This window comes from Salmo salar, chromosome 13 (genome assembly GCF_965601325.2).
Source record: "Salmo salar chromosome 13, fSalSal1, whole genome shotgun sequence".
In the NCBI taxonomy this organism is placed as follows: domain Eukaryota; kingdom Metazoa; phylum Chordata; class Actinopteri; order Salmoniformes; family Salmonidae; genus Salmo; species Salmo salar.
In genome coordinates, this window is record NC_138303.1 from 76,685,935 (window position 1) to 76,708,587 (window position 22,653).

General features: G+C 44.7%; 1 protein-coding gene across 5 annotated transcripts in view; it reads right to left on the bottom strand.

Moving 5' to 3' along the window:
• LOC106568027 (homeobox protein cut-like 1) overlaps window positions 1-22,653 on the bottom strand; it is a 240,257-nt gene that overhangs the window by 74,389 nt on the left and 143,215 nt on the right. For all 5 annotated transcript variants that reach the window (XM_014138033.3, XM_014138031.3, XM_014138032.3 and 2 more), the window contains exons 4-8: window positions 21,330-21,408; window positions 17,527-17,664; window positions 13,446-13,605; window positions 11,384-11,460; window positions 10,431-10,497 (exon numbers count right to left, since the gene is read on the bottom strand). In XM_014138033.3, the coding sequence (XP_013993508.2) occupies window positions 10,431-10,497; window positions 11,384-11,460; window positions 13,446-13,605; window positions 17,527-17,664; window positions 21,330-21,408 (521 nt within the window). The remainder of the gene's footprint in view (window positions 1-10,430; window positions 10,498-11,383; window positions 11,461-13,445; window positions 13,606-17,526; window positions 17,665-21,329; window positions 21,409-22,653) is intronic.

A 22,653-nucleotide genomic window follows, 5' to 3' on the forward strand; every position in this document is an offset into this window, starting at 1 on the left:
ATGTGGATATATTGAAGCAACATCTCAAGACATCAGTCAGGAAGTTAAAGCTTGGTCGCAAATGGGTCTTCCAAATGGACAATGACCCCAAGCACACTTCCAAAGTTGTGGCAAAATGGCTTAAGGACAACAAAGTCAAGGTATTGGAGTGCCATCACAAAGCCCTGACCTCAATCCTATAGAACGTTTGTGGGCAGAACTTGTTACGTTCCCTAGTTTCTGTGTTGTGGTTTTGTTTGTATGTGTGTGTTTCAGGATGGCTTCCTGAAATTACCCCAAGCAGCTGATTGGTCGGCCCCCATTGCTAATTGGAGCTGACCCTGCCCTCTCGTCAGAGGATACAGCTGTATCCCATTAGAGACTCCATCTGAAGCTAGAAAAGCCCGTGTTACTTTGTTAGTTGCTGCTGATGGGTTATGTTCTGTGTTAGTTGCTGCTGATGGGTTATGTTCTGTGTTAGTTGCTGCTGATGGGTTATGTTCTGTGTTAGTAGTTTCTCAGTTTTTTTTTGGGAAGTATTTTGTAGCCGGTCCTGCGGAGGTATGTTTTTATGTCCAAAGGACTGTTTTGATTATTGAAATTGTTTGTATTATTCTGTTTTAGATCCCAGGGGTTAAGGGGAAGGCACCTATGGAGTGCTTAGGCAAGAGGCCTGCGGGCATACATAACTCATAGTATTTACTGTCAATGCACACTAGGTAAGACCTGGGCGGACCACCCCCTGTATTTTGGTTAGCGCACCAGGTGGTGCTAAAAGATTAGGTAAGTAGTGGGTAGGCAGGTGGGGCTCTTTAACTTTTACTTTCTTTGGTTCCGTCCAGCCCCTTTTCCCCAAATTTACCATGTGAAGGAATAAATAAATTCCCAGTAAACGGTAAATTCTCTGCCTTTGTCATCCTTACCCGCACCTACAGTCCCATACCTCTTTCACTCCACGGGGAGTTGAGTTGTAGCAGGGTGTTGCGTTCCCTCTTCCTAGAGGCGTACGTAAAATAACTGAAAAAGCGTGTGCGAGCAAGGAGGCCTACAAACCTGACTCAGTTACACCAGCTCTGTCAGGAGGAATGAGCCAAAATTCACCCAACTTGTTGCGGGAGGCTTGTGGAAGGCTACCCGAAACCTTTCACCCAAGTTAAACAATTTAAAGGCAATGCTACCAAATACTAATTGAGTGTAGGTAAACTTCCGACCCACTGGGAATGTGATGAAAGAAATAAAATCTGAAATAAATCACTCTCTTATTCATTTCACATTCTTAAAATAAAGTGGTTATCCTCACTGACCTAAGACAGGGACTTCTTGCTAGGATTAAATGTCAGGAATTGGGAAAAACTGAGTTTAAATGTATTTGGCTAAGGTGTATGTAAACTTCCGACTTGAACTGTACACAGTTCTAATGAGAGGTGTGCGGCTGGTTGAAGTTTTCAACAAGCATGTCTATTCTGGGCTCAGTTTAACAGTGCAACACTGAGGTCATGCTCAGCATTGACACTATTTCTGTACTTGAGAACCCTGACTTGCATAGGAATGTGGTGCCAAACTGGCTCAGAACATCTCCTGCTTTCTCAGTCAGGCAGGAGACTGCTTCATGCTGCAGATGAGCAACCCAGAACTGTGTGAGTGTTTGTTTCAAAATCATCTTGCTTCAATCAATTTTTTCCAGTTCAGAATAAAAAATATTACTTGTAACAGGAACAGTTCCAACCTAGACTTGTTTTCAACAATAATTTCTACAGTAAAATGTACAGTAGGCCTGACAGTTCTTCATCTTCATAGTTACTGTTTCTTAGGGTTGCACTATCAGTAGCTAGTTAGCTGTGTAATGTTACAAGGCCAGGGGATTGTTTGAAACAGAAACTCACATCTACTACTATGAGATAGTACTCCCTTATTTCTGCTGATCATCACCTGTTATAAAATGACAACAATGCCTTGCTAGTTGACTTACTTTTCCACTTTCGAAGCACTGTTTCATGAAGCATTCTGCCCTGTTCTGAAAGAACTCCCTGGGTTTACCGTCATGTTGTGCCTGGATGTTTGGTCAGGACGTGTCGTTTTATTAATTTGTTCACAAAGATGCGTGAGGGAGGGCCGAGCCAACTCACTCAGTCACACACTTAGCAGCCAAGGAGAGAGAGGAAGGATAGCTTGAAAACAACAGCTGGAAGATGAGTCAGAGGCACAGTAGCATTTGGATGCATTTTAATAATCTAGACAATGTTAGAGCACAGTGTAGAATTTGCCAAAACAAAATCTCATATAAAGCCGGTTCTACGCACAACCTACACCGGCATATGTGAACTGTGAAGCTAGCTGTAGCAGAGCTTCGAGAAACTAGCGGGTCTGCTAGTGATAGTGGTGGAGCCAGTATCCACTCAGTCAAGTAGGCCTACTCCACGACCCACAGCAACGCAGTCTTCTATGGACCAGTTTATGCCAAAGTCTATGTCTGAAGCAAAACAAGACCAAATTGATATTGCATTGGCTAAAATGATTGCCACCGATTTCCAGCCATTTTTGATCGTGGAGGACAGAGGTTTTAGAAATTATAGCAATGGTCTAAATCCAATGTACACAATACCTAGCAGGAAAAAAACTTTCAAAATCACTTATTTCACAACTGTATGAGAGCACACAGGCTTCAGTGTGGGAAAGAGTCCAAAAAGCTACTGCAGTTTGCCTTACCACTGACTGCTGGACATCAAGGGTAACCACTTCTTACATGTCACTTCATTGAAGGTTTTTTGATGTCTAGCTGTCTTCTGGACTGCTAGACAGACACACCTCAGAGAACTTGGCAGAGGAACTGTTGAGAGTGGCAAGTAGATGGAAAAGTAGTCTGTTGTGTTAGCGACAATGCAGCTAACATAACCAAAGCCATGAATATTTTAAAATGGACCCATCATTCATGTCTTGCCCACACAATCAACCTGATTGTAAGAGATGCTCTGAAGGTGATGAAGCCCACTGTGGACAAAGTGAAAGCAGCTGTGGAATACTTACACAGGAACTCAGTAGGTGCTGAAAAACTAAAGTCTACACAACGCCAGATGGGGATGCCTGAGCTGAGGCCTAAACAAGACTGCACTACAAGGTGGAATTCAACATTTTATAAGTTGAAGCGGTTTGTTGAGTTAAAGGATGCCATCATCTCTACCCTGGCCATTGTCAATGCGGATGTTGATGCTCTGACCCAAGAGGAATGGGAGGTGGTGTGCAGAGTCCTGGAACCCTTTGAGCAGGTCACTGTGGAGATCAGTGGAGAGGTACAGTAAGCAGTTATTATTACATCATTATTTAATCCAGTATTATATATGTATATGAGCAGTAGATGAGAATGTAGTATCAGTAGACAAAACATGAACCTGAACTAATAAGTTACTGTTCTCTCTTTTCAGCTATGTGACAGCCTCAAAAATGATACTCCTGTGTAAGGGTCTGCAGCGAATCACAGCCAGCCGCCAGAGAGAAGCAAATGCAACCACAGGACATGTGACAGAGTTGATGGACACCCTATGTTCATCAATGGACAGAAAGTTCCACTGAATGGAATATAATCACGTGCTATCAGAAACCGCTGCACTTGACCCCAGGTTTAAGAAGTTAGCATTCAGTGATGCCAGAGCGATTGATGAGGCTCTTCAAAGAATAACCCCAGCAGCAGGGTGGGACAGCCCCAGCAGTCAGCTGGCTCAGGCACCAGGGCAACAGGAAGAAGAGGGATCAGATGGAGCAGAAGCACCAGCAGTAGAGCCACAAACGTCTGCTGTTTGGATGCTGTTTGACGAGAGAGCAACTGGGGATGCAGCACGAAGGAATCCCTCAGCAGATGCCATAATGGAGCTCCAATCCTATTTGGAGGAGCCCCTCCAAAGATCTGCAGATCCTCAGCTGGTGGAAGAACAAGGCCTCTGTCTACCCACGGCTTACTAAAGTCATGACAGGGAGACTCTGCATGGCCACATCCGTTCCCTCTGAGAGGGTCTTCTCAAACGGGACAAATAATTACTGAGAGAAGAAACCGCATCAGCCCTTCGAAAGTGAGGCAGCTTGTATTTCTGAATGCAAATCTCTCATATGCAAATATGGTCAGCATTGCTGTGTGCTGCTGGTTATAACATGGCAATAAAGAAGAGAGAAAAGAGGGACCAGTTTAATGTTTTAAGTGGGATGCTGCAGTTTTGCACATTGTTATTTATTTTTCTTTGATATGGTGCAATATTCTATTATTATGTTGTTCAGATTGTATTAGTTTTGAATGGTTAGATTTATATGCACTTTGTTTATATACATTAAAAAGTTATACTTTAAACGCAAATGTTTAATAGCAATCTTTTTCATAACAAACCAATGCATTTTTAAATACATCGTGGTTAAGGTAGAGTATGATTTCATTAAATAATTGAATTAGAATTGTTTTAACACCAATCATAGTCAAACTATCGCAAACGGTTTGACTTTTTAAAGAGCCGTTTGGGAGCCAAAAGAGGCGGAATGCCCATCACTAACAACAAGTCAGTGGCTTGAACGACAGCGCTGCAGCGTGTGGGTCACGGAGTGATCTTCAAGAAAAGAGAGAAAGCTGATAAGCAGAGACCGCACTGAACCAAGAGTGCAGTTGCACTTGGCCAAATCAATCCAGTAATTCCTGAAATAATTATACATTTACGTCGTGACCCACCATTAACAGGTCCGGGTCGCGACCCATACTTTAAGAAACGCTGGTTTAAACCCAACATTTTGAAACATTATGCGGACAATATTTGTACATTTGTTGACCCTAGATCCATCTTGGAAATAATATTTTAGATCCAGATTAATGAAGACTAATCAACCTGGATAGATTAACTACTGTAAGTCACTCTGGACAAGTGCGTCTGCTAAATGACTAAAATGTAAATGTAAGAAAAAAACAGAATAAATGATCCTGGCAGTTTCAGAGTCAGTCGGTCTGTGTGTGTGACTTCATCAGAGGTGACAGATAAACGCTACCTAAATGGTCTACCTCAGAGGATAGAATTCCTCCCTTCGTCAATCACAACGTCCTGTTTGTCAAATGACATCACTGCACTCACAAAATGAAGCCTTGTATTTCAAGAAACTAGCCGAAAGCCCTCTAGACCTCTAAGCCACAGAATTGAATTAAGTAACTTGAGAAGACATATTGAGAGTTACATACAAATATGTTATGAGTAAGTTATATATTAGCACATATAATGCTCCTGAACTTCACCACAACAATATGTCACCGTTGGCAGGAAAAACAACAACTATGATGGTCAAATGACCGGTAGAAAAACGTATTCTCTGCTCTGATAAGAAACACAAAAGAGTCAACGAAGCAGTATCCTTTTCCCTCAGGTGAGAGGAATAGAGTTCAGTCATGTCTTTGTAAAGATGGGCAGGTTGTCTGTGTGAGAGAGATTGTCTGTGTGAGGTGAGAGCCAGTCTCCTGGAAGCCCTGAGCAGGAGAATCCACTCTCGCCTCACCTGGGAGAGAGCAGTGCTTTTCTCTGACCACCAACTGCACTCTACCAGGAGTAGGGAGAGACAGCAAAACACTAGACACCAAGGTCCAGTTGCCCCCAAATTGATGCATTCGTTTCTGGGGGCTCGTCCGGGATGAGGAACTATAGAAGACTAAACGCCCAGATTATAGACTACACACCTCCTTGTGCAAACCATAGTTAACATCCCCAGACGACAGGTCAGCATAAGACTACCCACAATACTCTCTAGATTCTAGACCACATGTGACCTCACTGTGGCAGACACTGGCAGTGTCTAGATAAACTGCCAATGTCTGCCAGGCACTTCCACACTGTGACAATCTGCCCAGAGCAGTCGAGCTGTCACAGACCGCCACTAAGCACAGACTCCAGACCTGTAGCTACAGCCCCAACAGTGCTGGCCTGTCACAGAGGGCAACTCTAAACACAGACTCCAAACCTGTAGACAGAGAGAATTGAATGGTGGGTAGAAACTGCAGTGCAGCAGGGCCACTCCAGGACAAGAATACAGTGGCCCAGATTCAGCTACATGGTGAAAGGAAGGGGGGGGGGGGGGGGGGGACAGAGAGAGTCAGCTATCTGCAGCTCAGAGAGAAGATACAGTCGTGTGTGTGTGTGAGAGTGAGTGAGTGAGCTGCAGCAATAACCTGTCACTCTAATGCGGGAACTTGTTCTGTTCCTCTGAAACAGAGCAGCGCTGGTGTTTAGCGTCGAGAAGAGACAAGGTTCACTAGTTCTGAAAGACAATCAGAGTGACACACACACACACACACTTACTATGACAGCACTGTCTGCTAGACAGAAAGCACTGAACTCAAGGAGCACATTGTTAGTATGCAAAGCATGCGCAAATACACACACACACGGTCACAGACAAACCCATTCTCTATCCGAAGGACGCGAGCACGTACACACATACATCTCTATCCTGTGTCTCTCACTGCTGACCAGAAACGGTGTAGGTGTGACTGACACTGCAGCCCCGGCTGATACCATGGGGACTTGGATAACTTCAAAAGCAACCCGGGTGTGAGTGTTTTTATCTGCGTAGATGGCCTGGCAACAGCACCTTTCATTTGGTTAGCACTGCTATAATTAAGTTGCTTCCAGGAGCCTGGCTGGGTGGGATAGGGCCCCTGAAATAGCTACGCGAGACCAAGAGGAGGAGTGTGGGTGTGCGGCTGGGCGCAGCAACAGGCAGCATTCCACTGTGACAGGCTGACACGCAAATTACCGCCTCCTCACTGCCTGTCCCGGGACCACAGGCGGTGCCACAGACACCAATATTACAGTCAGAGAGTCTGCCATGTTAGTTCGTACTGTACACTGTATGGGCATAGGCACATCGCCATAGAGACACATACAGTAGCTGTATGCATGCGCCAAGGTTATTATAGTTATGTGATTTAATATTTGTTTTTATTTCTATTCGTTTTACATTTTTATTTGAAATTCAGTTTGGTTTCAGTTCGTTTTTTAGCATTTGATTTAATCGTTTTTATTTAGCTTCAGTTTGATAAAAACATTTCTATTTCGTTTTTATATGATTTAGTTTCAGTCTTAGTGTTAGGGACAGAAAGTAGCCTACGCACGGGATGCTAGGAGCCATTTAACTCCACAATGGCGCTGCCCATGCTAACACAGGCTTAAGCCATTACATAGGTTTGGTTAGGTTTAAATTATAAATCAATCCTAATCTGACTTGGATTTAAAGGATAAGCGCTTAGACTAATGGAAGAAATATGGTGGAAGGAAACGCTCTTGCCAGGTTGACACCTATTCAATGTTTTAAAAAAAAACTTTAGTAGTAGATGTAAAAAGAATCAAGTACCTTTACCTTTATCTGACAAAGAGAGAGGAAAAAAATAAATAAATGAAGTCATGGCACATTTGACATGATATGTTAGTTGAATGCATTCAGTTGTACAACTGACTAGCTATCCCCCTTTCCCTTTAGGTAATATTAAACATGCATCACTGACTAACCCCTTCCAATAGGGTTCTTAAAAACAGCTGCAACAGCAAAAACATAACCAACACAACACTTCTATTAGTTCACGGCCAGCCAGCCAGCTTGTGTGTGTGTGTTCCTTTTCAACCAAACAAGATTTTCTGGTTTATCTTCAAGGCTCTGCGTTCCAGATAGGTGGTCGTTCGGTTCCTCAAGCCTGATGACAGTTGTCCACAGAAAGAAAATTCTCTCTCCACACACGGTTGGGATGCAGGGGCAGAAACCAGATCCAGTGCCACAGGGCACAGCTTTGGATAAACAACCATCCTTGCCTGCCAGAAGTGGAGAGGTGACTCTGTACCTATCCCAGGTATTTCCGCAGCTCACACGGGACACTTAATGCCCAGTCAGTTTGACCCTCAGACACAATCTTTGTTGCGAGGAAGCTATTTCTGAAGTACGGTGGTCGAGATGCTTGCTCGATTCATTGTGCTGGCATCTTCCTGTGGTCCTGCTGCTACACTGCTGTACTCTTTGATTTGCTGAAGTACAAAAGACTCCATCTCTGTTAAGCAAAGTGCCAGAAACGCACTCGGGTCCATCAGGCAAGCTGATGCAGGGGTTGGATGGAAGATAGCTGCCAGAGGATTCAGTATGCATGCGAAGCACTCACGCAATGACTTCAGGAGGACCTGTGCCAACTGTTTTACAACAATAGTTGACTGCAAGTGTGCCTCAAGGTTGAGAAGGCACGGCACCAGATCAAGACAGTGACTTGCTGTTAGTTTTAAGTTGGTCGGTGTTGATTGCGACCGGCTCCAGCAACTTCACAAGCTGTTCTCAGTGCTCGGCCTCATATCTCTTCCCTGTTAACTAGTGATAGTGATGCAAAAGCTAGGCCTATTTGAAACATTGATACACGACATGGCCAAGAGTATGTGGACACCTGCTCATCGAACATCTCATTCCAAAATCATGGGCATTAATATGGAGTTGGTCCCCCCTTTGCTGTTATAACAGCCTCCATTATTCTGGGAAGGCTTTCTACTAGATGTTGGAACATTGCTGCGGGGACTTGCTTCCATTCAGCCACAAGAGCATTAATGAGGTCGGGCGATTAAGCCTGGCTCGCACTTGGTGTTCCAATTCATCCCAAAGTTGTTTGATGGGGTTGAGGTCAGGGCTCTGTGCAGGCCAGTCAAGTTCTTCCACACCAATCTCAACAAACTAATTCTGTATGGACCTCGCTTTGTGCACAGGGGCATTGTCATACTGAAACAGGAAAGTGCCTTCCCAAAACTGTTGCCAAAAAGTTGGAAGCACATAATCGTCTAGAACGGCATTGTACGCTGTAGCGTTAAGATTTCCCTTCACTGGAACTAAGGGGCCTAGCCCGAACCATGAAAAACAGCCCCAGACCATTATTCCTCCTCAACCAAATTTTACAGTTAGCACTATGCATTGCGGCAGGTAGCGTTCTCCTGGCATCCGCCAAACCCAGGTTCGTCCGTGGGACTGCCAGATGGTGTGATTCATCACTCCAGAGAACGCGTTTCCACTGCTCCAGAATCCAATGTGGGCGAGCTTTAAACCACTCCAGCCGATGCTTGGCATTGCGCAAGGTGATCTTAGGCTTGTGTGCAGCTGCTCGGCTATTGAAACCTATTTCATGAAGCTCCCGACGAACATTTATTGTGCTGACGTTACTTCTAGTGGCAGTTTGGAACTCGGTAGTGAGTGTTGCAATCGAGGACAGACGATTTTTACGAGCTATGCGCTTCAGCACTCGGTGTTCCCATTGTGATGTTGTGTGTCCAACCAAATTGTGGCTGAGACGTTGTTGCTCCTAGACTTTCCACTTCACAATAACAGCATTTACAGTTGACCGGGGCAGCTCTAGTAGGGCAGACATTGTGACGAACTGACTTGTTGGAAAGGTGGCATCCTATGACGGGGCCACGTTGAAAGTCACTGAGCTCTTCAGTACAGGCCATTCTATGCCAATGTTTGTCTATGGCGATTGCATGGCTGTGTGCTGGATTTTATAAACCTCTCAGCAATGGGTGTGGTTGAAATAGCCGAATCTACAAATTTTAAGGGGTATCCACATACATTTTTTGCGTATCAACTGGCAGTATTTACCCACCAGATTCAGAAGCTTGAAAACGCCATTAGATTTTTGCCCAAAGTTTAGAATAAAAAAACTAAAAGTAAACATAATTTATGAGGTTTTTTATTTTAATACATTTTGCTATAATAATTTCATTATAGTTTTACAAATGTTTTTCGTTTGTATTTTTATTTCAGTTTACTAAATAATTCCACTTTTTATTTTAGTTTTAGTTTACTATAATAACCTTGGCGTGCGCGTACACACACACACACACACAACTTGTATGTACATACAGTACATGTAACCACAGTATATTTAGTAGACACACACACACATACACACTAAACCTTGTAACTAACAATTTTCTACCCATCCCAGACTACTCCCAGAGTACTACTCCTCACTATTACAACAACAACTCTTCCCACTCATTCAGGTTGAAGAGAGCTAAGAAGCCTCCATGTCGATTATGAATACTTTGATATGAATCATAGAGACAAACAGTGATAAATCCTGGGGACTACTTTGTACTCAGCATCGTTATGGTGAGCAATTATAGGCATTATATTCCATTCCTTTCAGGGTGGGCAGGGCTGGATGACTAACAGCTCACCGATCTAGGATCAGATGAGAGAACATGACTGAGTATGAAAGGGTAATGTGATGTATGATTATAGAATGAGGTGGGTTATTACAGGGGATCAGATTTTCCATAGATTCAGGTGCAATTACTGCAGATGGCAACCACAGGGTTTTTATCTCCTAATCAAAGGCGCACAGCAACCAAGACTCTGGGGATTTCGAGAGTGTGTGTGTCACAAATGCAACAGCGTGAATCAAAGGAACTGGGACCTACTTTGATGTTGACTCTTTGTCATACTTGCTCTTCAGGTCCAAAAGCTCTGCCTGAGTTGCTTCAAGTGCTGAAAAAACAAATGAAGCATTTTGAACGAAGACCAGCGGTGGTTGGATGGAAGAAGTACAACTGCTATGCCCTAACATACTGCCCTCTATAGATTCCTGGAAGGACTGAGGGAGGCCTTTCTGCCTCCAGCTACATGAGGTGAGGCTTCTAGAAAAGCCACATCTTAGGTTTCACAACCTAAGACAACTTTGGTAACTTTAATTTACAGTCCTCTTACAGCTGCTATTTGTAAGTAAATTACATATTAGTAGTTAGTACTTTTCTGATAGTTTGTTTTTACTATTTCTTAAATACCCAATCAAATTGTTAGTATCTTCATGTACCAAATGGTACTATTTCAAAGGGTATCTATTATTAGGCTACAATAATATAACCATCATAACCATCTACTGCCTGATTGGCCAACCTGGCCACCAACTTCATATGGTGATAAAATTATATTTTAAGCATAAACCTCATAATTAAGCATGGGCCTTTATACTATAAGCTCTCTCTCTCCTCTCTGTCCTCAGCAGGCTACAATACTAGGGTGAGTGGCTGGGCCTGGACTCGAGCTGATGTGCTGTGACAGGGGACTGTCAGTCCTAGAGCAGGGAGAAGGCTGCATAGGGCGGGGACTGGGACAGTGTTGACAGGCCTGGATTAGTCACTCACTTGGACAGATAGAAAGAGAGAGACAGAGGAGAATCCACCATCTGATGCTACCTTCTGGGTCAACATAAAGACATACTGCCAGCTGAGGAGTGTGTTGACACCAAGCGAGCCTTAACTGTGCCACATTTGGGGCATTTATACAAAGGTTTGGGACAGTATACGTGTGGATCTCAAGTTAGGATTGGGCCTGTGAGACTATAACTGGGTGTAGAAGGTTAGCAACGGTTTACCTGTCTGTAGGGACTGGGCCTTACTGTCGGCCTCCTCCAGCTTTGACCCCGCAGACTCCTGGTTCTCCTGTCGTTGACTGTGTGGACAGAGGAAGAGATACAAGTTAGCTATGAGAGGGAACAGGCTAGCTGAGCAACACCTCGTAAGAAACATTTTCGCTTAGCAGCATTTCAAAAGGCTAATGTAGCATAACTTGGGGCTCCCAAGTTGTGCAGCGGTCTAAGGTACTGCATCTCAGTGCTTGAGGCATCACTAGACACACCATGGTTCGATTCCGGGCTGTATCACAACCGGCCGTGATTGGGAGTCCCATAGGGCGGCGCACAATTGGCCCAGCATCGTCCGGGTTTGGCCGGGGTAGGCCGTCATTGTAAATAACAATTTGTTCTTAACTGACTTGCCTAGTTAAATAAAGGTTAAATACATAAATAAATAGATAAATTATAGTGAAGACACCCTCTGTTCTGCTCTGTCTGTGGGTTATTACTTTCATTTTTATTCATTTTACCTTTATTTAACTAGGCAAGTCAGTTAAGAACAAATTGTTATTTACAACGACGGCCTACCCCGGACGACGCTGAGCCAACTGCGCGACACTCTATGGGACTCCCAATCACGGCCGGTTGTAATACAGCCTGGAATCGAACCAGGGTCTGTAGTGACGCCTCAAGCACCGAGATGCAGTGCCTTAGACCGCTGTGCCACTCGGGAGCCCGCTTGGGACATACGGTTTTATAATCTGGGATGTCTACCGTCTCTCTATATTTAGGTTTAATAGTGTGTGAGACACCACCAGATATTACATCTCCTCAACCTGGCCAGAGTGTGTGGCCTAAAAACAGAGCTGGTGAGATGCTAGAGTGTTCAGGGAGTTGGGCAGTGTGTCCAATCACCATATGCATCATTTTAGTGCCCACCACTCGTGACCCTGCGCCCTGTGGAGAGTTGTCATGCTGTAATCTGTCCTTACTGCTACAGTCACTACAACTCGCAACACCACTTAATGCCAGGCAGAAACCCCCAGCAAGACCCTGAATCAACACAACACAGCCGGCCCATGGAATGGTTGTGCAGATTTTGACCACTCTCTCTCTCTTTTCCTCCCAGGAAACAGAATATTTCAAGGTAGCAAAATGGGGTCGTGCTCTACGGTGGCGGCTTTGTAAAAAAAGGTGACAGCGGTGACAGGTTACAATGGCCTGTATTGTTGCCCTCTGACGTAACAGATAACAGAGCAGAACTGTGTCCCTGTCCGGTGAGTGACAGTCTGGCAGCAGTAATGATCAGGAGGCTCAGTGCGGTATTACCATCCATGCCGGGGGGTTTAGGAGTAAACAAACAGCAGTGAATTAAAAGGTATTACGGTGCAAAGGGATTATAGCTAGAGTTGGTCGGTCCCAATAAAATCCTTGTGTAAAGGCCGCATATGCCTCCATCAGGAAACACTGATGGGATCATATAATATTGTGTGACATTGAGGGAAAGCCGGTTCGAGTTGAAATCGGGATATCTCACATTCAGTTATGATTAGGAGCAAGTTCAATAGGAATACAATGGTAAAACAATGTAAAAAACAAAGTGTGCCAGTTATCGCTCATTCCGTGTTCAATATCGGCTCAGCTCCAGTGCTGAATGAAAGTGTAAATGTCAACGTGATAGGGAGTCCGTTTCAGTGCCCTTCACAACAACCCTGACATATCTGACAACCTTCCAGTGAGCCATGGGCGTAATTTGAACTAAAGTTGGTCACCCACTTACCTACAAAGCAAACATATAGGAGACTGACCATCGTTAAGGCCAGACGACTGAAGGGACAGAATTTAGAGAACCATTGGTTCACCATGGAAGTATGGAAATATTTAACTAAATGCTGCTATAGTACAAGAAGATATAATAGTTCTATTGATTGAATATGCAGACAACAGCTGTAAGGGTATTCCGTCTGGGCCTAACCATCGCTGTCTGTTGGCAAACACTAGTAAGCCTATCCTCCACAGCCAGTCCTCACTAGCAGAGTAGTGGTAGAGCACGGTACAGGCTACAGGGGGCGTTCCTGCTTACCTCTCCTCCTCTGCATGGTTGTTGTGGAGCTGCCCATCCTCTCCCTCTTTCTTCTCCTTCTCCTCCTCTCTCCTCTCCTCCTGACCCAGCTCCTCAGCCTGCTTCTTCAGGGTCTCTTCATACTCTTCTATCTTCTCCTTAAGTGCTTTAATTGTGACCTCTGAGAGAGAGAGAGACAGGGAGAGAGAGACAGAGAGACAGAAAACTCAAAAAGTCAGTAAGTGATTGGTTTCTCTCTTACCTGTTAACCTGAGTGCCAACATGATATTAGGTACCAAGCCATAAGCATCCTGATGTGCTCGGTCTGGATTGTCAGTAACACTGAGAGCGTCTGAGGGATCCTCCAAGTAGGAGAAGGACGGGGGGCTCTATTCCACCGTGTGCAGAGTGTGTATAGGCAAAGCCCTTGCGCTTGCTAATAGATCACGAGATCACAGTGTATTACTGACTGAGAGCTCTCAGTTTCCCTCCCACTTCGTACTTGTCTTGTCTTCCTTTTTTTCTCTAGCTCACTCGCTGGTGCTCTGTCTCTCTCCCTCTCTCTCGCTCTCTCTCTCTCTCCTCCTCCTCTGCGGTGATTTAAACTCCGACGTTTCAGCCCTGACACATAATCAATGGCGATGAGTCCCCTCTGAGCCCTTTTCCCCTTAACTGTTAAATTGAACTTTAAACATTTAGGTTGCAGGGGATCAATGGCCTCGGCTGGGCCGGGATGCGCGAGAGAGAGAGGGAGAGAAAGAGAGAGAGAGAGAGAGAGAGAGAGAGAGAGAGAGAGAGAGAGAGAGAGAGAAAGAGAGAGAGAGAGAGAGAGAGAGAGAGAGAGAGAGAGAGGGGGTGATTCTCCACTCCACCACCGCGGAGGTGGGAGATCTGCAGCTTAGCCGGAGCACAGGAGAGAAAAAAGAAAATCAATGGCAAAATAAAATATTGCCGCTATTGAGCTGGGTCAATTAGCTCTTGGTGGGAGGGGAATTCCAAAGACAGAGAGGGCAGCCCCCACCCACCTCACCCTTTATCCCCTCTTCTCCTCCTCTTCTTTCACATGCTATTCTGAAAAGGAGACAAAAAGCAGTGAAGGCTTTAAAGGCCTATACAATGGAGCTTCACCTGAAAAGACTGCCCAGGGGCTACTTTCATAAAGGGGGCTATGGAGGAGGTGAGCCATTATTAAAAAGGATCTATGCTGAACAAAAATATAAACGCAACATGTAAATTGTTGTTCCCATGTTTCATGAGCTGAAATAAAAGATCCCAGAAATTTCACATACGCACAAAAAGCTTATTTCGCTCAAACGTACATCCCTTTTACTGAGCATTTCTCCTTTGCCAAGATAATCGATCCACCTAACAGGTGTGGCATATCATGAAGCTGATTAAACAGCATGACTATTACACAGGTGCATCTTGTGCAGGGGACAATAAAAGGGCACTTTAAAATGTGCAGTTCTGTCACAACAATGCCACAGACATCTCAAAGTTTTGAGGGAGTGTGCAATTGGCATGCTGACTGCAGGAATGTCCACCAGAGCTGTTGCAAGAGAATTGACTGTTCATTACTCTACCATAAGCCGCCTCCAACGTCATTTTAGAGAATTTGGCAGTATGTCCAACCGGCCTGACAACCGCAGACCACGTATAACCTCTACAGCCCAGGACCTCCACAAGCGGCTTCTTCACCTGCGGGATCGTCTGAGACCAGCCACCCGGACAGCTGAGGGGTATTTCTGTCTGTAATAAAGCCCTTTTGTGGGGAAAAACTCATTCTGATTTGCTGGGCCTGGCTCCCCAGTGGGTGGGCCTATGCCCTCCCAGGCCCACCCATGGCTGCGCCCTTGCCCAGTCTTGTGAAATCCATAGATTAGTGCCTAATTTATTTATTTTAATTGACTGACTTATATGAAGTGTAACTCGTTGAAATTGTTGCATGTTGCTTTTATATTTTTGTTCAGTATTTACAGTATATTTTTGGGTTATGGAAGGACTTTGGGGCGACTGATGCTCCACTAACTTGATGTTAGCCGTTAGCTATTTTACGGCGTTTGATGCGAGGTTCTGAAAATTGTAGCTCCATGCACATCGGCCATTGAAACGGTATCTGTATTACAGATGATATCTTCTTCAAACTTTTAACATAGCACATATACTTTACTATTCTTAACCAGATCGCTGTGGTGTTCCATCCCTTTCCAAGACAGCTGAACATTGATAAATCTCTCAATGGAGAGTCTTTGCCATCGTAAGCGGGTCAGTGAACTATGCTTGTGTTAGCTCCCTGAGCTAATGCCTATGGCTTTAGCTCAGCAAGCCAACCATTTTTTGTGGCCCACCGGTTCAAACCCAGTTGATCACTCTGGTCCAGTATACAGTGCATTATGAAAGTATTCAGACCCCACAAATTTGTCCACATTTTGTTACGTTACAGCCTTATTCTAAAATGTATTTAAAAAACAAAATCTACACACAATACCCCATAATGTCAATGCAAAAACAGGTTTTTATTTTTTTTGTGCAAAATGTGTATATATAAAACTTACATTTCACATTGACATACGTATTCAGACCCTTTACTCAGTACTTTGTTGAAGCACCTTTGGCAGCAATTACAGCCTTGAGTCTTCTTGGGTATGACGCTACAAGCTTGGCACACCTGTATTTGGGGAGTTTCTTCCATTCTTCTCTGCAGATCCTCTCAAGCTCTGTCAGGATGGGTGGGGACTATCTCTGCAAGGCTATTTTCAGGTATCTCTGGGCTCTGGCTGGGCCACTCAAGGAGATTCAGAGACTTGTCCCGAAGCCACTCCTGCGTTGTCTTGGCTGTGTGCTTAGGGTCGTTGTCCTGTTGGAAGGTAAACCTTCACCCCAGTCTGAGGTCCTGAGTGCTCTGGAGCACGTTTTCACCTTTGCGCAGTTTGCACAGTTCATCTTTTCCTTGATCCTGACTAGTCTCCCAGTCCCTGCCGCTGAAAAACATCCCCACAGCATGATGCTGCCACCCCCATGCTTCACCGTAGTGATACTAACAGGTTTCCTCCAAACGTGATAATTGGCATTCAGGCCAAAGAGTTCAATCTTGGTTTCATCAGACAGAGAATTCTGTTTCTCATGGTCTGAGAGTCCTTTATGTGCCTTTTGGCAAACTCCAAGTGGGCTGTCATGTGCCTTTTACTGACGAGTGGCTTCCATCTGGCCACTCTACCATAAGGGCCCGATTGGTGGAGTGCTGCAGAGATGGTTGTCCTTCTGAAAGGTTCTCTCTTCTCCACAGAGGAACTTTGGAGCTCTGTCAAACTGACCATCGGGTTCTTGGTCACCTCCCTGACCTAGTCCCTTCTCCCTCGATTGCTCAGCTTGGCCGGGCGGCCAGCTCTAGGAAGAGTCTTGGTGGTTCCAAACTTCTTCCATTAAAAAATGAAGTCCACTGTGTTCTTGGGGACCTTCAATACTGCAGAAGTTGTTTTGTACCCTTCCCCAGATCTGTGCCTTGACACAATCCTGTCTCGGAACTCTACGGACAATTCCTTGTACCTCATGGATTGGTTTTTGCTCTGACATGCACCGACTATGGGACCTTATATAGACAGGTGTGTGCCTTTCCAAATCATGTCCAATAAATTGAATTTACCACAGGTGAACTCCAATCAAGTTGTAGAAACATCTCAAGGATGATCAATGGAAACAGGATGTATCTGAGCTAAATTTCGAGTCTCATAGCAAAGGATCTGAATATTTATGTAAATAAGGTATTTCTGTTTTCGCTTTGTCATTATGGGGTATTGTGTAGATTGACGAGGAAAACAATTAATTGAATCCATTTTTAAATTAGGCTGTAACGTAACAAAATGTGGAGAAAGTCAAGGGGTCTGAATACTTTTCTAATGCACTGTAGGTACAAAGAGTATGTGAAGGAAAATATACCTAATAAAAAAAAAAATTACAAAAAAATATTATATATATATATATATAAAAATGGATATGGGTGATTGGAAATGTTTCAGACAATTACATTGATAGAAGCCACAAACTGCAATATCAAAGCTGATCTACCCAAATAAAACCAAATAAGAGTGTGTCTCAGTCTCACCGTGGTTCTTGACCTCAGCGATCTCCTGGGTGTAGCCCTCCAGCGTCTCGCGGAGCTTCTGGTTCTCCGTCTCGATGTCGTGCATCCTCTGGACCTTCAGCTGTAGCTGCTGGGTAGCCTCCAGGGCCGACACAGGGTCTGATGGGACGGGAGAGGACACTTATGTTACTAATCATTATGCATCACAAATCACAAGAAATCACTAATCACTATACAAATCCACAATATACATTACTAATCATTAGACTACACAGGGTTGGGCTATGCACATCCACAAAACAGGTCTGACAGCAGGGTAGCCTTTCAAAGTGGAACAGCTTAGTGTATATATGACTAGTATTAGTGTAGCATGTTTTGAAGATCGGTTCATTGAGGAGATCCTAAGACCCACCCGTCCATTCATCCCTCCCTACCACTATCTCTCTGTCTCTAACCTCTCACTCCATTCAAACATCAATCCAGGCACTGCAACAATAAGGTGTATTGTGGGGTTTGTGTCCCTGGCAGTGACCATGAGTGGCCAGGGCGAGTCACGTGAGGCTGACTGATGATGAGTCCTGTGTGTGTGTGTGTGTGTGTGTGTGTGTGTGTGTGTGTGTGTGTGTGTGTGTGTGTGTGTGTGTGTGTGTGTGTGTGTGTGTGTGTGTGTGTGAGAGTTGGGTGCCAGAGCAGCAGAGCTATGTATAGCTGCCCCCATTCGTACAGAGTAGAGCAGGAGTGCTGAGACAGCGCTGCTGTGGTTGCAACACACACACACACACACACACACACACAGTCACGTGAACAAGTAGCCCAGACAAAGGAGATAAAGAGAGGCGAAGAGAGGGAGAGAAAAAGGGCAAGAAAGGGAGAGGCAGGGAGAATGAATGAGAGAGGAAAATAGAGATAGGAAGAGGGGCGATAGCTCGGATTCAGGACAATGATGATGACTTTCTTATCTTTGGGGCTTGGGCAGAGAAACCCATGAGACAACAATACATTCCTGTAAACAGACTGAAGTGGGTTTGTGTGAAAATAATATACACCCTTGCAAAACATATATTGCACAACTACACTCTTGACTGCAGCGCCTATTTGTGATAGGTCCTCAGCCAATGGCACCACCCACAGTGGTGGAAACTGTGGATTGATAAATGTATATATTGATTAACTGAATTAAATCAAAGCTGTAAAACACATTGCGGATGACTCGAAAAAGTCAATGACTGATTGTGGTCCTCTTATGAATCAAGGTCAGAAGTTGTGGTGATGGGGATGGTTAAGGGAGGCATTTGGAGACTGGCAGGGTATTCTAACCCTGAGCCCCCCCCCCCCCCCCCCACTCCCACGTTGGGCGCTGCCAGTCCTGGCCTCATCAGTGCCCGGCATCGACGCGGCCGCTAATTGCCGTATGACTAATTATGCCCCAATTCCAGTTGATTTTCTTTAATGAGACAGCTGGGTTAATTATGTAATCATATGATTACATTAGCCCCCCTGGCCCTGAGAGAGAGAGAGCAGAGAAGGAGGGAGAGAGAGGGAAAGGGGGGGAGGAAGAGGAGGGATATGAAAAGAGTGGTAGAGAGGGGTAAACAATGGGATATAAAAGGAGGAAGAGCGAGAGCGAGAGGGAGCGTATAAGAGCATATATTCCAGGCCGACATAATTCCACATTGACATTATGGGGTATTGTGTGTCGGCAGTGACCAAAAAAATCTGAGGCTGTAACACAACAAACTGTGGAAAGTCAAGGGGTGTGAATACTTTCTGAAAGCGCTGTGGAAGACACACACACACACCACGTCAAACACGCCAGCGCATTGTGAATCTGATAAAACTCCTCTCCCCACTAAGATAGTCCTTCTGTTACGTGAAACAAGGGCCAAGTTATCTCCACAACGTCCTTGGAGGGAGAAGCCAAACCGCTGAGGACACACAGCATTATCAAAAGATCTGTTATGTCAACAACGGCGCGCGCTGTTCTAACACCCTGCGTCATAACACAAAGTGTTCATCTAAGACTCTGAAACATTGGGCTGATAGAAGAGCTCTGGTCTGGCCATGGACAGCCTGTTCCCATGCTACACCAATCCCTATTTGATTGTGAAAACGTACTTTGACTTCTGGTCATAAGAAATTACAGTAGTACCGACATTCTTGAAGGGTTGGATGGGAACTAATCTTTTAATTCCATTTCAATATTATCTATGATGATACCCTCTCGTTAAGGGTGCTTTGAATGACCCCATATGATTAAAAAAACGACTGTCAATGTGACCTACAGTGTGACAGGAGAGAAGGTCATAATGTGACATTATGGTGATGAGTGCTGTATCACATCTAGCCTGTCTCAGTCGGCCTAGTCCCAGTGCCTACCCCTCTATTGCTACTCTCTCCAGAACAGACGGACTGACTACAGTGTGTGTCAGAATCTCTCTCTTCCTGTCCTCCCTGGAACTTATAACTGGGAGATTGTCCCTTCACTAGACAGGCAGTGGCAGCACCAACACTGTCTGGATGGGCGAGGTTCTGTGTGTGTGCGCGCGTGTGAAGAGGGCGAGTGAGTATGTGTGTGAATGAGTGAGTGAGAGAGTGTGTGTGTGCTCGGAGCAGGAGTGAGACTGAGTGCCAACTGCTCAGTGCAGCCACTCCAGCCTGCTGCAGAACACTGGGCTGTCTGTGAGAACAGTGTGAATATTAAGGCTTTATGAGAAGGCTAGAGAGGGAAGACAGTAGGTGGAGACACCTGTCAACTTTGACATTTTACTCCCAAGTGTCATCAGGGTGAGAGTCAGGTAGGGGTGTGTGTGAGGGTGTGTATTTTCCCTGGTGTGTTCAGCAGAGCTCCAAGGGGTGGATACACACTGACATTAAGGTGTGTGTGATTACACACACACACATCTATGAGATAATCAGTGGAGTAGTGATCATTCATCCTCAGACATACAGACGTGGAGACAAGAATGGACAGGCTCCAGATTACACTGATAATACACAGACATTCCTAGACCCCCCCCACACACACACACTTGGAACACGGACTGATGTACGGGAGCCAAGGCGAAGGTCTCTAGGTGCTGCTTGTCTGTCTTGGTAGGCGTTGAGCTGTGTGTGAATGCGTGGTGTGGTTTAGAGATCCTAGGCAGGGCTGGGATCTCCAAACCACAACAGCAGTCATTTACGCATGTACTAAGTGGTTCCCCAAGCAGGCCGGCTTGCTCCTACAGGCCTGTGTGTGTTCGCATGCGTTTCCATAAGGTTCACTAAGGAGAAAATGGACTGCAGGCAGACAAGGCTCCCAGACAGCCTCACACACACACACACACACACACACACACACACACGAGCTCAGAAGTCCCAGTCCGTCACAGACTAACACATACTCCAGTCACCCTCCCCTGTTGACTGTCCCACTATTAGTCTGCCTAGCCAGGAAGTCGCTCAGTGCTTTAGTTAGGTGGAAAATACACAGGAGATCAGGAGATCTCCATGGACAACACTGGTATTAATAGTGACTGTGCGTCTGTCAGTGTGTTGAAATCATCAATGTCCTCCCCATCCCTTCATTTTCCCCTCTGCCCACTGGCTCCTGGAGGCACATTGTCTCAGGAACATCAGGAAAAGAAATCAGAAGTGTGTGTGTGTGTGGCGCAAGAGACGTGTGTCTCATAAACATGCCGGAATTGTTTAGGGTGCCTCGGCTGCTGTGGAAATCCCTGTGGTGGATTCTCTATTCTCACACACACACACACACACACACACACACACACACACACACACACACACACACACACACACACACACACGGTTGAGCTGAGACTTACCTGGGACATCGATGAATCTCTTGTACACGCTTAGGAAGGCAGCCTCTGACTCCTTACTTCTTTTACTCACCGCGTCGATCTGAAAGGAAAGATGGAAATATTGCTTAAGAAAAGAGAGATGGGGGAGAGTAGTCGAGAGGAGATCCAACTTTTATCAGAGAACACGACAACAATCATATCAGTCAAATGTTTGTGTCTCTGTGTACAGTAAGAAGGAATTTAAGAGGTAGTTTCGCAAGCCAATGCTAAGTAGCGTTAGCACAATGACGGAGTTTCTGGGTATCTGCTAGCGTATTATGCTAGCAGATACCCATAGACTTCCAGTCATTGCGCTAACACTAGTTAGCAACTTCCTTCAAACTGCACGCAGACACATAATAAATGGTATCCAAAATCCTGAAGTATGCCATTAAGGATAAAAAAGAAACGGAATGGAGCTAAAGCACAGGCAGAATCCTAGAGGAAAACCTGGTTCAGTTTGCTTTCTACCAGACACTGGGAGATGAATTCAGCTATTAGCAGGACAATAACCTAAACCACAAGCCCAAATATACACTGAGCATATAAAACATTAGATCTGAAAACGGTTGTCTAGCAATGATCAACTCCCAAATTGACAGAGCTTGAAGAACTTTGAAAAGAATAATGGTCAAATATTGCACAATCCAGGTGTGGAAAAACTCACAGCTATAATTGCTGCTTGGGTTGCAGCTATAATTGCTGCTTGGGAAACTTTCCGGAAATTTTCCATGGGAAGTTAAGCCCGGGAATTTTGCTTAAATTCATCAAAAAAGTTAGCTGATAACAGTGAACCTTTTTTGTGGGATACACACAAGGCAATTCTAGGTCTTGTGGCATATTTTGGTTAAACTATCCCCAATTCAATGGAATTGCAACCCTCTGCAGGCACAGTGCATTCTTCCATCACATGTACAGCTGATTCTCAAGATCTTGCACACTAATGAGATGCTATTGAGCCCACACTACTACACTGTCTGAACCAAGGACTACATGCTTTCTGGTAACTTTTGATTACAATACTGGGTGGGGTGAATATATTTTATATGACACATTTTTTGTTATTAACTAGTAAATAGTAGTCTACAGCAAAGTGTGTTTAAATCATTTCTAACTTGTTAACAATTTCTGCTAGTTAGTTTTGCTACCTTGTAGGTTTTAGCTTGCTTGAGCCTGATAACTGAGGAGTGTTAATTCACCTGTTTCCATACATATTTCATTTTAAAACATTTATCTTACAAAGGAGTTGTTTAATCTAACTGCTTAACTATTCATCTGTACATGGGATTTTTTTTTTTGTCATTTC